General features: G+C 45.6%; 1 protein-coding gene and 1 pseudogene across 2 annotated transcripts; both read right to left on the bottom strand.

The window, feature by feature from the left end:
* Positions 1–2,962: 2,962 nt before the first annotated feature.
* Positions 2,963–3,823, bottom strand: LOC311350629 (complement C1q-like protein 2; the record flags this gene model as incomplete). The annotated part of the gene is made up of 1 exon (XM_084470694.1): positions 2,963–3,823. Exon 1 carries the CDS (start codon positions 3,695–3,697, stop codon positions 2,963–2,965), a length of 735 nt encoding a protein of 244 aa, XP_084326820.1. The 5' UTR covers positions 3,698–3,823.
* A 1,514-nt stretch (positions 3,824–5,337) lies between these two features.
* On the bottom strand, positions 5,338–5,911 carry LOC311350717 (complement C1q-like protein 2; annotated as a pseudogene). The gene has a single exon. The product of its transcript is annotated as a complement C1q-like protein 2 (transcript).
* Positions 5,912–16,316: the final 10,405 nt, after the last annotated feature.

Here is a 16,316-nt window from a genome sequence, read left to right as displayed (position 1 = left end):
CGTGAAAGAGTTATAGGAAAGGCCAGCCCGAGATATTTGGACTAGATAAAATATCAGAGCAATTAGATGCCACCTCCCGAATGAGATCAGATCAGAATAGGCTAGCCTTGGACATGTTATTGGCAGAGCAAGGAGGGGTGTGTGAGATGATAGGGACGACATGTTGTACTTTTATCCCCAACAACACAGCTCCAGAGGGGTCGGTGTCCAGAGCGCTGGCAGGGTTACAGGCCCTCAGATTAGAATTGGCAGAGAACTCCGGCATTAATGACCCCTTCTCTGATTGGAAGCCTGGTTTAATAACATGTTTGGAAAATGGAAAGGTATTATCCTGTCCCTCTTGGTATCACTCGCAACGTTTGCAGCCATTCTGGTATGTTGCGGGTGTTGCTGTATTCCGTGCGCCCGCACGTTGTGTGACCGTTTGATCTCCACCGCCCTGACCCGAGAACAAGAGGAGGCTGTGCAAATGCCCCTATTAGCAATTGAGGACCCGTATGACGACCGGTACGAGGAGGGGGTGAAAGTGGGCCTCCCGCAATTTTAGGTCCCCAGAATGCCAGTACGAGTAGCTATCAGGTTACATCCCCATGGTAGATGGGCCATTTACGTCGATGGCTGCCCAGTATGGACCATCGACTGTTATGATAGATTTCGCCCCCCCGGCCAACGCGCCCCTTATGTATCACGAGAATTTGAGACTAGGGAAAGTTTTGAGGGAACTATAGAAGACTTCTGTGCAGACTGTTTTGGATTGGATATTCTGGGTTGGTGTGCTTTAAATTGATTTTACATGTTGAGTTTGCTTGAAAATTGCTGTATAGCCTATAATCCAGTTAAGGGAGAATGCCATTTTGCAATAATATTTCCCGCTGTATTGCTCATGCTCACCAGGATAGCGCCCTGCCAGGGCCATTGAATAAACAGGTTTTAAACTAGTATGGGGGTGTTACCGCCCATACTCCCATGTGCCTCCCTGGCAGGGGCTAATGAAGGATGTCCCCGCTTGCCTTTTTATTTTCTATACCTAAAGGTGCTGAAAGGAAAACATGTTATGACACATATATAGCCTTGCTTCATCTACACTATACCGGACCTTTAACCAAATAAAGTGAGTTAAAAGCGACCCTGACTCTGATCCTGATTTTCCAAAGAACACTGGAATGGGAGAGCAAGGTGCGCCCGAGGACGACCGCCACATGCCCGAGCAGGACGATGATGGGATATTAACACCCTGCTGTGTTACGGGGAAGTGAGCGAGTGGACCCAAATGCTCGACACAGATTGAGGCAGAGACAGAGTGTGAATAAAAGTATCGTTACTGATAGTGACACATATGTTAAGGCGAGACAAGGGGCTTGAAGGCTGGCGGGTTGTCAGACAGGAGAGGGTTCGGCGACAGGAGGGTAGTCAGACAGGAGAGGGGTTAGTGACAGGAGTGTAGTCAGACAGGAGAGGGTTCAGCGACAGTCAGACAGGCGAGGGTTCGGCGATACCAATACAGTAGTTGCTTGAAGCTTAGCTTAGTAGCTCAGTGATTGTATCATGATATAAATCGCATTTACAAGTTCTCTTACAGTGATAAAATACCAAAACTACAAGAGATAATATATCCTTTACTTTACCAGCTGCTTGCAGCACTCTGGATTCTGGTAAATGAACCAGTTCTATTTTGTGCTTGCATTTCATTTTCTGATTATTCTACCTTTTTTGGTAAGAATGGTTTTGAAAAATATTCACACCAAAAAAAACTATTATGCTAAAATAGGGGCTTTATTTGACTCAATCATCTAAAAGCATGTATATCATTTAGTAGGAACACAAACTAGAAGTAGAACTTTTTTATTTAGGTAGAATAACACATACACACACACACACACACACACACACACACATATTCATATTGTACACATTCTTTTATGTACTGCACATCAAAAACAATTAAATACTGCATGTATTTAGGAGGGTGTAGGGGCATGTAGGGGTATCCTTGAGATTGTTTTCAGATTTCTTTGAATCAGTTTAAGGCCATTAAGCCACTTGAAGCTACATTAAGCCCATTTTGTTCAATTCATTATCAAAAGGGTTATCTTGTTTACCCCAAAATATGACCCCTTTAGATTCTTTTTCAGATTTCTTTGAATCGGGACATTGCCTGATTCCTTCATCCCTTTGATGATTTTATTTTGAATTTGAATCAACATCATAACATCTCCTTATATTCCTCTAATGACTGGATAAAAGGATGAGTTTTCACATTTGAATTGTCTGTCATTAAGCTTGCGTCATTAAGCTCCTGTTTTCGTCTTAGTTTGACCCCTTTTGACTTTTTAAATATTTCTCAGTTACTTTAGAGTTCATTTAAGGTAATTTAGCCACATTTAGTGCCGTTTGTTTGTGGTTTTTACCATATTTTAAAAAATTAAGAGAGCACAAGTCCTAGAAGTTCTGGATTTTTTTTTTTTTCACCAGAAGCTCCAGTGACCCCATCAATCGTCCTCCAAACAGACGCATGTTAATATAAGTTAAAGTCTATTTCATATAAAGTCAATAAAATGTGCTATTTATCAAACACATCTTATTCACACACCTATTATTATTTGTCAATGAAAACCAGCCCATACAAAGTTTTAAGGAGAAGGAAAAGAAGAACTATAAACCTCTATCACTCCTAACAGGAGAGGCATTTAATTCAAAACCCCGCCCAAACTGCACCACTTATCCAGTTAACAGGACCCACTGCATCTCGTTTGTAACCCCTCTCTCCCCTTCTATTTATCTTCAAAAAACACACACTACACAGAATTAATGATATATTATTATAGATATTATTTTATTTGTATTTGTGAGTCAAAACATATATTTTTGTCAACAAAAACCGCCAATCCAGCCAACCCCTCCTTTCACCCACCATCACACTGACAAATCAACCTCACAACTCACTAAATGGCCGACGGGCCTTTTACAGAGGGAAGAGCAGGAAGCCGCTGAAGGAGTTGTAGTACATGTCGTCGTCATATAGCTGGCGTTTGGCGTAAAGCAGGGTGTAGACGCTGTCTCCGGCCTTCAGCTGCAGCACGGCGGCGTTGGTGGAACTGTCTTCGCGGTCGTCCCCGCGGGCGTCCCAGGTGGACACCATCCTCTGGCCGTTCTTTATCAGCGACACCACCGAGTTTGGAGTCCCATCGTTGTACATGGTGTAGCTAAAGTAGTACACGCCGGGCACCCGGGCGGTGAAGACGCCCGTGGCCGGGTTGTAGCCGTTGCCCATGTTGGAGATGATCACCGGGTACTTGACCACCGTGTTAATGGAGACGGGGCTGAGTTTATGGCCCAGCGCGACGGTGAAGGCCACCCGGGGCACCGCGGCCGATGTGCTCTCCTGCAGAGCCTTGAGCTGCTGGGCCTGCTCCTGGGTCAGCCTCTGCAGCTCCTGGGTCTGGGTGCTGCAGACCCCTAGCTCGGTCTGGCTCGCCGCCATCTCTGTCTTGAGGGAGCGGACGCTCTCCAGCAGGCCATCCTGCGTGCGGGCCACGGCCGCCAGACGCTCCCGCATGGCGGACAGCTCGCTGATGAGGGCGCAGCTGTCGGGCTGGCAGACGGCCAGGCTGGTGTTGCGGTCCCTGGAGGGGTCTGTATCTAGGCACTGGCCGCTGGAGAAGATGAAGGCCACCAAGAGGAGGAATGTGCGCTCCATGGTTCTCTTCTGGACTTCTGTTTGGGCTTGAGCTGCTCCTTGGTCTGGCCTTGGTTTAGTTCGTCTTCAGGTGGATCTTGATTTGGTCCTGACTCGGTCTGGTGTGCTCTACCAGCTCTGGGGTTAGTTCTGATCTTCAAGCCCCAGTGCAGCTCGTATAAATAGCTGCCGTTTGTTGATACATGAGAACATGAACGCAGCTGGTGCACCTGTGAAGATATCCCACACACATTTCTAGTTGCACTTACAGAGCTGGCGTTACCTTAGACAACGGGCCAAATAGATTGTGAAACTGAGCACCACCTGTCATGGCCACAGGCTGATAACAACCAAACGTTGGGCACCCAACGAGTCAGGACCAAATCACCTGCGAACCCTGCGAAAAGTACACCCACTCGAAGCCGTCATGACGGTAATGACACAGAATTTAGGCTAAAATCCATACATTGAGATGGCAGGAGTGATCCGCAGCATTAGCTACACTAGAGGTAGTTGTAGAACTGCTTTTAAATGACCGTTGTCTTAGAGTGAGCCGGAGACCCCCAGCCCAGTTGGAGAGAGACGAGGCCCGTCTGAGAGGTTATTTCAAGGACAAACTGCCCATGTCACCTGCTGGTAAGATTATTGTATTTATTATGTGTAATGCAGAAAGGTTTACAGAATAAAATGAGTGGTGTGTGTGTGTGTGTGTTTCTCACAAACAGGCACTGAACCCTGAAAAAATCTGACAAACAAAAGAGCTGTCTACATCAACTCAATTTAAATGTTACTGTGTGTGACAGTGTTATGGCAAGTGACCAAAATGCAGACTGCTTCAACCTCTACAATTTGAATAAGTGGCGAATGTCATGCAGCAATCTGCCTAGGGGAGCATCTTTGTGTTCATTCGCCAACATGAGTCTGTGTGGTTTCATTGCAGTCTCCACACCTGGGATTTGTAGGCTTACCAAGACCTGATACCAGGCACCTCCAAATCTCCCCTTCCATACGGTAATAAAGTAGCAGAAGACAAGAAAATAAACATTAGGTCATAGACGTTACCATGGAATTGTTTCAGGAAAGAAATCACAAGTGTTACCTGTAGTAAGTAGCAGCCCAACATTGGCAACTACCACAACAATCAGAATGAAAAATGTATTTTTATTGATTTCTTTTGTGATTTCTGTCCTGGAACAATTCCATGGTAACGTCTATGCCACCAGTCTGTGGGTGTAACTTGTAGACGGTCCCTTAAACAGATAGCAGGAAGCCACAACGTAGATGTTCTCGCACAGACATCGATAGCAGCAACATGTCTTTGTGATTTTTATCGATACGGTGTCGTCAACACCGTAATGTAGTGCAATTGTGTTGATGAATCCGATTGCGTGGTAAATCAAAACCAAATATCCGGTGAATATCAAACCGGCTGCTAACTTGTACCCAGGGTTGCCAACTTTGGGACTTTGGCTGGAGTGAGACTCAAATAAAATGTCAGTGGGCATGTTATTTTATTTGTATTAAAGTTTTTCATTACTTTTATACAGAGCCAAAATATATATTTTTGTCAACAAAAACTGCCAATCCAGCCAACCCCTCCTTTCACCCACCATCACACTGGCAAATCAACCTCACAACTCACTAAATGGCCGACGGGCCTTTTACAGAGGGAAGAGCAGGAGGCCGCTGAAGGTGTTGTAGTGGCCGCCGTCGTCATATAGCCGGCGGTTGGCGTAGAGCTGGGTGTAGACGCTGTCTCCGGCCTCCAGCTGCAGCACGGCGGCGTTGGTGGCACTGTCTTGGCGGTCGTCCCCGATGGTGTCCCAGGTGGACATCTTAGCCTGGCCGTTCTTCATCAGAGACATCGCTGAGAGTGTATTCCCATCGTTGTACATGGTGTAGCTAAAGACGGTACATGCCGGGCACCCGGGCGGTGAAGATGCCCGTGGCCGGGTTGCAGCCGTTGCCCATGTTGGAGATGATCACCGGGTACTTGACCGCCGTGTCAATGGAGACGGGGCTGAGGGGGTGGCCCAGCACGGCGGTGAAAGCCTTGAGCTGCTGGGCCTGCTCCTGGGTCAGCCTCTGCAGCTCCAGGATCTGCTCGCTGATGAGGGAGCAGCTGTCAAGCTAGCAGACGGCCAGGCTGGCGCCGGGGCCCCTGGAGGGGTCCGTATCTAGGCACTGGCCGCTGGAGAAGATGAAGGCCACCGAGAGGAGGAAAGTGCGCTCCATGGTTCTCTTCTGGACTTCTGTTTGGGCTTGAGGTGCTCCTTGGTCTGGCTTTGGTTTAGTTTGTCTTCAGGTGGATCTTGATTTGGTCCTGAATCGTTGGGTGCCCAAGCCCGGTGGGGGGGGGCTTGGGCACCTAACGTTTGGTTGTTTTCAGCCTGTGGCCATGACAGGTGGTGCTCAGTTTCACAATCTATTTGGCCCGTTGTCTAAGGTCACACCAGCTCTGTAAGTGCAACTAGAAATGTGTGTGGGATATCTTCACAGGTGCACCAGCTGTGTTCATGTTCTCATGTATCAACAAACGGCAGCTATTTATACGAGCTGCACTGGGGCTTGAAGATCAGAACTAACCCCAGAGCTGGTAGAGCACACCAGACCGAGTCAGGACCAAATCAAGACCCACCTGAAGACGAACTAAACCAAGGCCAGACCAAGGGGGGGGGGGCACATAACACATTGGCATATTCTGCTGAACCCAAGGTTGCCTACGTCAAAACACGATACCATAGGCACGCCCAGCTAAATACGCAGAACATCACCAATGCTGTGTTCCGATATCCATGAGTACACTTAAACGTAGTACACTATCCGCACTCACTAAGTGCTCCGATTTTCAGATGTCAGTGTTGTTACAAATCCAATACTCTGTGGTGCACTTACCGGAAATAACGATGGCGACTGCAGCCACGGCTCGTCCTCCGCAATAAACATCCCGCTTTGAACGGTCAAATCTTTACGCCTAGCAGCTATAAAAAAGCTAAAAAGCTATAAAAACTATAAAAACGACTAAATTACTCCATTAATGCAGGAATAGGAATAGAAGTACAGTCCCAGGAGGGTCATTCAACCCTCAGGTGTACATAGAGGACATAGGGCTGCCCAGAGCAGTGAGTTTAAAGCTCATAATCTGGTGACAGCAAGTTTTGAGTCATTTCTCCTTTTGGTGGTCCACCATCAGCAAAAATGTAGACTGGATAAACTACATCTTTTACAACCAGCAGTGATTTGTACATTTGACCTGTGATGTGGTAGGAGGCTTAGCCACCCAATTAGATGCCACCTCCCTTATGGCTCATCAGAACCGTATGGCCCTAGATATGCTCCTGGCAGAGAAGGGGGGCGTATGTAAAATGTTTGGTGACCTTTGCTGTACATTTACCCCCAATAACACTGCCCCGGATGGATCAGTCACTAAAGAACTGGCTGGATTATAGGGGTCATCCCTATGTTCCCCGGGTCCTATGTTCCCCGCTTTGTATGTGACCGGGGAGCGAATGTGTTTTTCGTAGGTGTAATCCGGAAGAGTCATGAATATTAGGGTTACGGTTATGGTTAGGGTTATGGTTAGGGTTATGGTTAGGGTTAGGGTGAGGGTTACGGTTATGGTTAGGGTTAGGTTTAGGGTTAGGAGTCAGCGTGTGAGTTTGCCTGACAGGCTGCCTGTCCAATCCTAGCGCTTGAGGCAGAACTTTTTCCGGATCACAGTCGCGACCGGGGAACATAGGACCCGGGGAACATAGGTACGCTCCCGGATTACAGGCCCTAAGCATGGAACTAGCCAAAAATGCCGGCATCAATGACCCCTTTACAAACTGTAGGAGAATATGCTTGGTAAATGGCAAGGGCTTATTGTGTCAGCTCTAACCTCCATAGCAGTGGCCGGGGCCATCCTGGTGATCTTGGGGTGTTGCTGTATCCCTGGCACTCGCACCCTAGTTAATGGCCTCATTACTACTGCCCTGTCAACCCCGCAGACTAGAGCCCAATTCCAGGCCTACATGGCTGAGGCTGTATACAACCTGTAGCGTATTTTAGCATTGTAGCATATTCTAGCATACATCAGGCCGGACATGTCCTTGGTGACTAACTCGGGAATAACTCGTTCATGTGTAGAGCCATTCATACACGTATCAATTATTGTGACATCAGCAGGCCAGGTGTCTGAGAAGTCCAGGGACCAAGGCCACGAAAATAAGTAATACCTACACATAGCCACAAGGGACCAGCACCGAGCACACATACGGGTATCCAAAAGGCGGGAGCTCAGCACCATGCTTAGCTAATCAGAGCGCGTTACGGAGGCCACGCCCACCCATTCATAAAGTCACAACACATAGTCCAAGGGGGCAGAACGCTCCAGGTAACGCATTTTATCAAATGCCCTACTAAGTGTATCTCCACATGTGCTCGTACAATCCCCCTCCTTTTGCTTCATATACATCATACCGGACCTTTAACCAAATAGAGTGAGTTAAAAGCGACCCTGACTCTGATCCTGATTTTCCAAAGAACACGGCAATTTGGTGACCCCGACGGTGATTCTGAGGAAAGGTCAGGGACCGGGAGGGCCAGAGGCGAGCGGTGGGCGCGAGGCTCACCACCCCATCCACGTGGCCACAAAAACAGGTGAGCAGAACCTATTGTCTAAAAGGCTGAATCTGCATAGGACTTAGGTATAGAAAACTTAGGTGGAAGGGGTGGACAGCCAACGCTCCATGATTCCGGCCCTGGGGTAAGAAAACGCATATCGGATAACTGACGTGAAACTGAACAATCGCTAAGAACTCGCTAAGAATTGAAAAAAAAAAAAAAAAAAAAAAATCTGGTAAAAGTGTGTCCTGAAAGCAAGAGGCCAGAATTGTATGTCTGTTTGTCTCAAGTCGGGGGACGCTATATAAGTCTGGCTCTGTTTGTCTTGAGTCGGGGGACGCTATATAAGTCTGGCTCTGTTTGTCTCGAGTCGGGGGAGAACTGTGTGTGGTATAAGTCTGGCGGGCCCAGAGAAGATACTCCTTGCTGTGATAAGGTGCTGTTTGGATTCTGACACAGCAACACTGTTAATCATATTGTGCTACCCTGCTTGGATAGTAAGATTTTTTGTGCAAATAACCCTGCTATGTGCGCAACGCTTGCTTGCTTTGTTACGCTCAACACTGTATTGCTGTGTCTGATGATTGTGGATGCCGTGGCAGACGGATAGTTACATTGACCACAGTAGACAGGAATAGTGGACACCTTTTACCCCTCACTAGTTAGGTGTGAGTGGCTGGGCATATATCTCTGTCCAGGCCCCCTGAGTGTGTGTGTGTGTGTGTGTGTCAGAAAATGTGCGTCTGTGAGTGAGCGTGTGCGTGCATCAGTGTGTACGTGCGTGTCAGTGTGGGTGCGACAATGTGCGTTTGTGTGAGTGTGGACGCCAGTGTGTACGCGTGTGTCAGCGTGTATGCGTCAACGTGTGTTTGTGTGTGCGTTTGCGTGAAAGACAGCTTAAGAGAGAGAGTAAGAGTACCTCAGAAGGTCAGTGAGAGCGTGTGCGTGTATGCGTTTGCGTGAAAGACGGCTCGAGGAGGAGAAAAAGAGGCTGTGTGTGCGTCAATGAGTGTGTGTGTTCGTTGAGGTGAGAGAGAGTGAGAGACAAGGAGAGCTTGATAGAGAGAGGATAGGGAGAGACCACATTCCAATCTTATCTGTAAGGTAAACCAGGGCCCCCGTAGAGCTGTCAGTCCCCCAACATTTATAGTCCCCGTCCACCATATTTGTAGTTCTCCCATTCCATAGATTTGTAGTCCCCCTGTCCTCCATATTTGTAGTTCTCCCATTCCATAGATTTGTAGTCCCCCTGTCCGCCATATTTGTAGTTCTCCCATTCAATAGATTTGTAGTCCCCCTGTCCGCCATATTTGAAGTTCTCCCATTTGACAAATTTGTAGTCCTTATAATAAAAGTTTTACTTTAACACCACCCCCTGCTGGCCGAGAAGAGGAACTACCACCACCCCCTCTAAACATGTGCGCTTCGAGACACAATGGCCGTACCTAACGTGCACCCACAGTTGGCAGAGGCAAAACCCGAATCAGACACCCCGGCCTAGCTGAGAGCCACGGCAGCTAGGCACTCAACAGCCAACGCCCAAGCAGGCAAGCCGCTGTCCACCAGCAGCAAGGACAGTAGAGATAAGAGAGGAATGCAACCTGTGAGAGAGTCACAGGGAGACAAGCAGAGAGATTTAGGGATAATTATAGACTCCATAACATGAACGATTAGCATTTAAAGTTGTCCATAGCATGCACACCGCTCGTCCACAGAAGTCCAGGGGTCAACCAGCGCTGGGGACTCTTTTTAAGAGTTCAGGGAAAATCCTCTCTCACCAATCTGAGCAGAAGGACCCGCCCTAAAAGGACTCGGGGACGGCGGAGTTAATGCACAGTTCAACAGACCTGACGAGGTTTAAGTACCAAAAGACAGCACAAATTAAAAATGTAAAAATTCTTACGGTATTACGGTAATAACAGACATTATATTAAATTTGATAATTGATAATCTAGAGATAATAATTGACATTAGAGGACCAATAGAGGCCCACCCAGAGGAAGAAACGAAAAAACCCGGTACAAAGGGAAGTACCGTGATACATAAGAAGAATAACCCCAGGGGAGCCGAGAGGCCCACGCCAGAGCTAGACAGCGAGAGATGGAAGACAGAGAAAGCCCGGGTAGTAGGCCTCACCAGGGCCACTGAGATAAGGGAGGTTACTCCCCTGCGCAGAGTGTTGGAACACACAAGGTGGTTCTGGAAGCATATTTCAGATGAAACAATAGAGTTAAAGACCGGGTAAACCAAATTCAGTATTTTTCTTCTTATCATATTAATTAGGCCTTAAATGTGTCCCTCAAAACATGTAAAAAATATTTTTCCCATTCATCATTTCCTTGAGGAGCTAGGCCTCAGAGAATGTTCTGTGTGCAGGTTTAAAATGGGCGGGTCTACATCGATGACCGCTTTACGTAAAGCGGTCATACTCACATAAACCCGCCCCCTGCTGCCCTCTAGGTATAAATACATTAACCGCGCACTAGCATTCTGTGGTTTCACCCGTCTATGGTTTTACCGCTCACGAGTCTGGTTTGAATTGTCAGTTTGCAGCTAGCTTGCCCGTTATGCCTCTTCAACCTTGTTGGTGCATCTTCCCTGGATGCCACAGTGGGAAACGTAACGTTAACGGTTCGTTTACTTTATTTAAGTTTCCGACCGAAGACGGGCGTGGGCGTGGTTTCCTGGCCTGCAGCGCACACGCCCCCACCGTCCTGAGCCAGGGATTACTGCTCATTTTTCATCAACTTTGAAGCATAATTTTATATACTTCGCGATTTTTTTAGTCCTTCAAATTTGGCAGGGTGGTTAATAATATATTTTCCTGTGGTATTATAAACTCAAAACCCATAATTATTCTTGGTTTACCCGGTCTTTAATAAGGAAATGGTCTTTACTATAACTAATTACAATTACATTTGTGTCAACTAAATTGTAAAAGATGTTCAGTTATTTACATTATGGCTAATTTGTTTTTCTTTTGGTTTAGTATTTGTTAATTAAAAGAGAAGCGTTGATGAGTTGATGCGACAATAGTGATGGTATTCATAATAATTTTGTTTTATACCTATGATAAGGGTCCAGTATGTTAAATCTGTATTACACATGGTCCTATATAAATGCCAATGCACAATCAAAGGGGAATACATATCAGTAACCCTAACAATAACCCCCACCTAATTTAAAATAATAATGTTACTGCAATTGAAGTTAAGAAAGTGTTGTTATTAACCGAGTGATTTAACTTAAGTTATTATTATTTACACTGGAAAGGATAATTGAATAAATATGGATATGATAAGGATAAGAATAAAAATACATTAAATAAAACGTAATCTTAATAAACTGTACAAGTGGGACTACACCAATTAAAATATAGGGTAAATCTCTTTGGTTAAGGACAACTGGTGGATTAGCACTACATCTGCTGGGAAGGGATCTAACGTACAAGCTAGGTTCTCAATTTACATTCAGAAGTAATGGGTTTACCTTTGAAATGCCACTTCTACTACCTTCATAACATGTTAACATTTGATAACATTTTACTTCTCACTCCAACAGAAAGTTACTTTCTGATTGGCCCCATCATCCGCCCACTTACACACACAGGGTAACCGCCCTGATGTGTCTCCATTACACACACACTTGGCTGCATGAGTAGCTGGGGCTGAGGACTCTGTCTCCATCCCGCCACTTCGCAATCTATTCCACCTAATGGGTGGAAATTGGTTGTATCCCAGGCACGGCATCCTGCAGTAAGCCAGTATGGAAGGCTGGTTAGCCAACGACGGGTAAGATCCCACCTTGAAACCAGGGACAACCTAAGGCAGGCACAGTCACGATTACTTGGCAGAGTCACTGTGAGCATTGACTCACTTGATCGTGAAGTGACGAGCTCCAACCATCATAGGAAGAGTCGGGTGGGGTGAAAGGTGGAGGAGGAACAGGAGTCAGATATGTTGGCTCAGGCAGCGGAAGTGGTGGACTCAGAATGAGACACGTTTTCGTTTATAAAATGGTATATACTAACTCAAGTTACGTTTTCGGTTTAGTGCATAACTTTGTTAATTTCGGGAACAGTTTGGTTTCGGGCGGCTGATGGTAAACCCCACTAATATCGACCTTTGGTTTTGGATATACTGGCTTTGATTTCCCTTCCCACCAGATTGGTTTTATTTAAAGGTTGTTAAGGTTAGGGACATCAAGGTTGGTTGCACCAATGGCGTTTTTGGGTTTGCTTATCATTTAATAAGAAAAGAGGGAAGTAGTGAGAAATTAGAGCAAAGTGTGGATACTGTAATCAAACTTTTGACTTAATTGACTTGTGTAGATGCACTACCACTACCACTAATGAGTTATCACATGCATGCTAATAGAATGATGCATCTAACCCCGCATGAAATGCTTACGGGTCGACCCATGCCTTCACCTATTATTCAAGGCCCCATACGGGACCTCCATTAGAGCAATAAGAAATAGAATTAAGAAAATATGTTTGTCCACTCACTGCTGTACATGAGTTTATATTCCAACAATAGAAACACAAGTTCCAGAGCGTGAGGAGGAACCGGATGCAGAGATGCCCGGAGCCGATCAGCCGAGCCAGGATTTGATTTTGATTTGATTTGTTGTATCGACACACACTTACACACACATGAAAAGACAAAAGAATACAATTGAGGATTGAAACACAAAAGTCCCAGTCTTATTTCCATTGTGGTCCCCAACAGGAGCAACAGCCACATGATGAGGCTGAAGCTGGCGAGCCTCCTCCTGATCCTCTACGGGTTTTGGCAGATCCCACTGGCCCAAGGATGAATCCAGAGGAAGGATGAAACCAAAGTGAGAGGACAGACCTGGAACAGCCAGGAATCAGCTGGCAGTACTACAGAAAGCATGAAAGAGTTATAGGAAAGGCCAGCCCGAGATATTTGGACTAGATAAAATATCAGAGCAATTAGATGCCACCTCCCGAATGACCTATCAGAATAGGCTAGCCTTGGACATGTTATTGGCAGAGCAAGGAGGGGTGTGTGAGATGATAGGGACGACATGTTGTACTTTTATCCCCAACAACACAGCTCCAGAGGGGTCGGTGTCCAGAGCGCTGGCAGGGTTACAGGCCCTCAGATTAGAATTGGCAGAGAACTCCGGCATTAATGACCCCTTCTCTGATTGGAAGCCTGGTTTAATAACATGTTTGGAAAATGGAAAGGTATTATCCTGTGCCTCTTGGTATCACTCGCAACGTTTGCAGCCATTCTGGTATGTTGCGGGTGTTGCTGTATTCCGTGCGCCCGCACGTTGTGTGACCGTTTGATCTCCACCGCCCTGACCCGAGAACAAGAGGAGGCTGTGCAAATGCCCCTATTAGCAATTGAGGACCCGTATGACGACCGGTACGAGGAGGGGGTGAAAGTGGGCCTCCCGCAATTTTAGGTCCCCAGAATGCCAGTACGAGTAGCTATCAGGTTACATCCCCATGGTAGATGGGCCATTTACGTCAATGGCTGCCCAGTATGGACCATCGACTGTTATGATAGATTTCGCCCCCCCCGGCCAACACGCCCCTTATGTATCACGAGAATTTGAGACTAGGGAAAGTTTTGAGGGAACTATAGAAGACTTCTGTGCAGACTGTTTTGGATTGGATATTTGGGGTTGGTGTGCTTTAAATTGATTTTACATGTTGAGTTTGCTTGAAAATTGCTGTATAGCCTATAATCCAGTTAAGGGAGAATGCCATTTTGTAATAATATTTCCCGCTGTATTGCTCATGCTCACCAGGATAGCGCCCTGCCAGGGCCATTGAATAAACAGGTTTTAAACTAGTATGGGGGTGTTACCGCCCATACTCCCATGTGCCTCCCTGGCAGGGGCTAATGAAGGATGTCCCCGCTTGCCTTTTTATTTTCTATACCTAAAGGTGCTGAAAAGAAAACATGTTATGACACATATATAGCCTTGCTTCATCTACACTATACCGGACCTTTAACCAAATAAAGTGACCCTGACTCTGATCCTGATTTTCCAAAGAACAACGGCAAACCCCGCTGATCAGTTCCTCCCCACTTGCGGGGAACCCACTGGAATGGGAGAGCAAGGTGCGCCTGAGGACGACCGCCACATGCCCGAGCAGGACGATGATGGGATATTAACACCCTGCTGTGTTACGGGGAAGTGAGCGAGTGGACCCAAATGCTCGACACAGATTGAGGCAGAGACAGAGTGTGAATAAAAGTATCGTTACTGATAGTGACACATATGTTAAGGCGAGACAAGGGGCTTGAAGGCTGGCGGGTTGTCAGACAGGAGAGGGTTCGGCGACAGGAGGGTAGTCAGACAGGAGAGGGGTTAGTGACAGGAGGGTAGTCAGACAGGAGAGGGGTTAGTGACAGGAGGGTAGTCAGACAGGCGAGGGTTCAGCGACAGTCAGACAGGAGAGGGGTTAGTGACAGGAGGGTAGTCAGACAGGAGAGGGGTTAGTGACAGGAGGGTAGTCAGACAGGAGAGGGTTCAGTGACAGGAGGGTAGTCAGACAGGAGAGGGTTCGGCGATACCAATACAGTAGTTGCTTGAAGCTTAGCTTAGTAGCTCAGTGATTGTATCATGATATAAATCGCATTTACAAGTTCTCTTACAGTGATAAAATACCAAAACTACAAGAGATAATATATTCTTTACTTTACCAGCTGCTTGCAGTACTCTGGATTCTGGTAAATGAACCAGTTCTATTTTGTGCTTGCATTTCATTTTCTGATTATTCTACCTTTTTTGGTAAGAATGGTTTTGAAAAATATTCACACCAAAAAAAACTATTATGCTAAAATAGGGGCTTTATTTGACTCAATGATCTAAAAGCATGTATATCATTTAGTAGGAACACAAACTAGAAGTAGAACTTTTTTATTTAGGTAGAATAACACATATACACACACACACACACACACATACATATTCATATTGTACACATTCTTTTATGTACTGCACATCAAAAACAATTAAATACTGCATGTATTTAGGAGGGTGTAGGGGCATGTAGGGGTATCCTTGAGATTGTTTTCAGATTTCTTTGAATCAGTTTAAGGCCATTAAGCCACTTGAAGCTACATTAAGCCCATTTTGTTCAATTCATTATCAAAAGGGTTATCTTGTTTACCCCAAAATATGACCCCTTTAGATTTTTTTTCAGATTTCTTTGAATCGGGACATTGCCTGATTCCTTCATCCCTTTGATGATTTTATTTTGAATTTGAATCAACATCATAACATCTCCTTATATTCCTCTAACGACTGGATAAAAGGATGAGTTTTCACGTTTTAATTGTCTGTCATTAAGCTTGCGTCATTAAGCTCCTGTTTTCGTCTTAGTTTGACCCCTTTTGACTTTTTAAATATTTCTCAGTTCCTTTAGAGTTCATTTAAGGTAATTTAGCCACATTTAGTGCCGTTTGTTTGTGGTTTTTACCATATTTTAAAAAATTAAGAGAGCACATTTTCCTTTCCTTTGCTAAGTCCTAGAAGTTCTGGATTTTTTTTTTTTCACCAGAAGCTCCAGTGACCCCATCAATCGTCCTCCAAACAGACGCATGTTAATATAAGTTAGTCTATTTCATATAAAGTCAATAAAATGTGCTATTTATCAAACACATCTTATTCACCCACCTATTATTATTTGTCAATGAAAACCAGCCCATACAAAGTTTTAAGGAGAAGGAAAAGAAGAACTATAAACCTCTATCACTCCTAACAGGAGAGGCATTTAATTCAAAACCCCGCCCAAACTGCACCACCTATCCAGTTAACAGGACCCACTGCATCTCGTTTGTAACCCCTCTCCCCTTCTATTTATCTTCAAAAAACACACACTACACAGAATTAATGATATATTATTATAGATATTATTTTATTTGTATTTGTGAGTCAAAACATATATTTTTGTCAACAAAAACCGCCAATCCAGCCAACCCCTCCTTTCACCCACCATCACACTGGCAAATCAACCTCACAACTCACTAAATGGCCGACGGGCCTT

The sequence above is a fragment of the Micromesistius poutassou genome, assembly GCF_964030765.1.
Source record: "Micromesistius poutassou genome assembly, chromosome: 7".
Lineage (NCBI taxonomy): Eukaryota > Metazoa > Chordata > Actinopteri > Gadiformes > Gadidae > Micromesistius > Micromesistius poutassou.
Note: the sequence above shows the minus strand (reverse complement) of the source record. Positions and strands in the feature narration are given on the sequence as shown.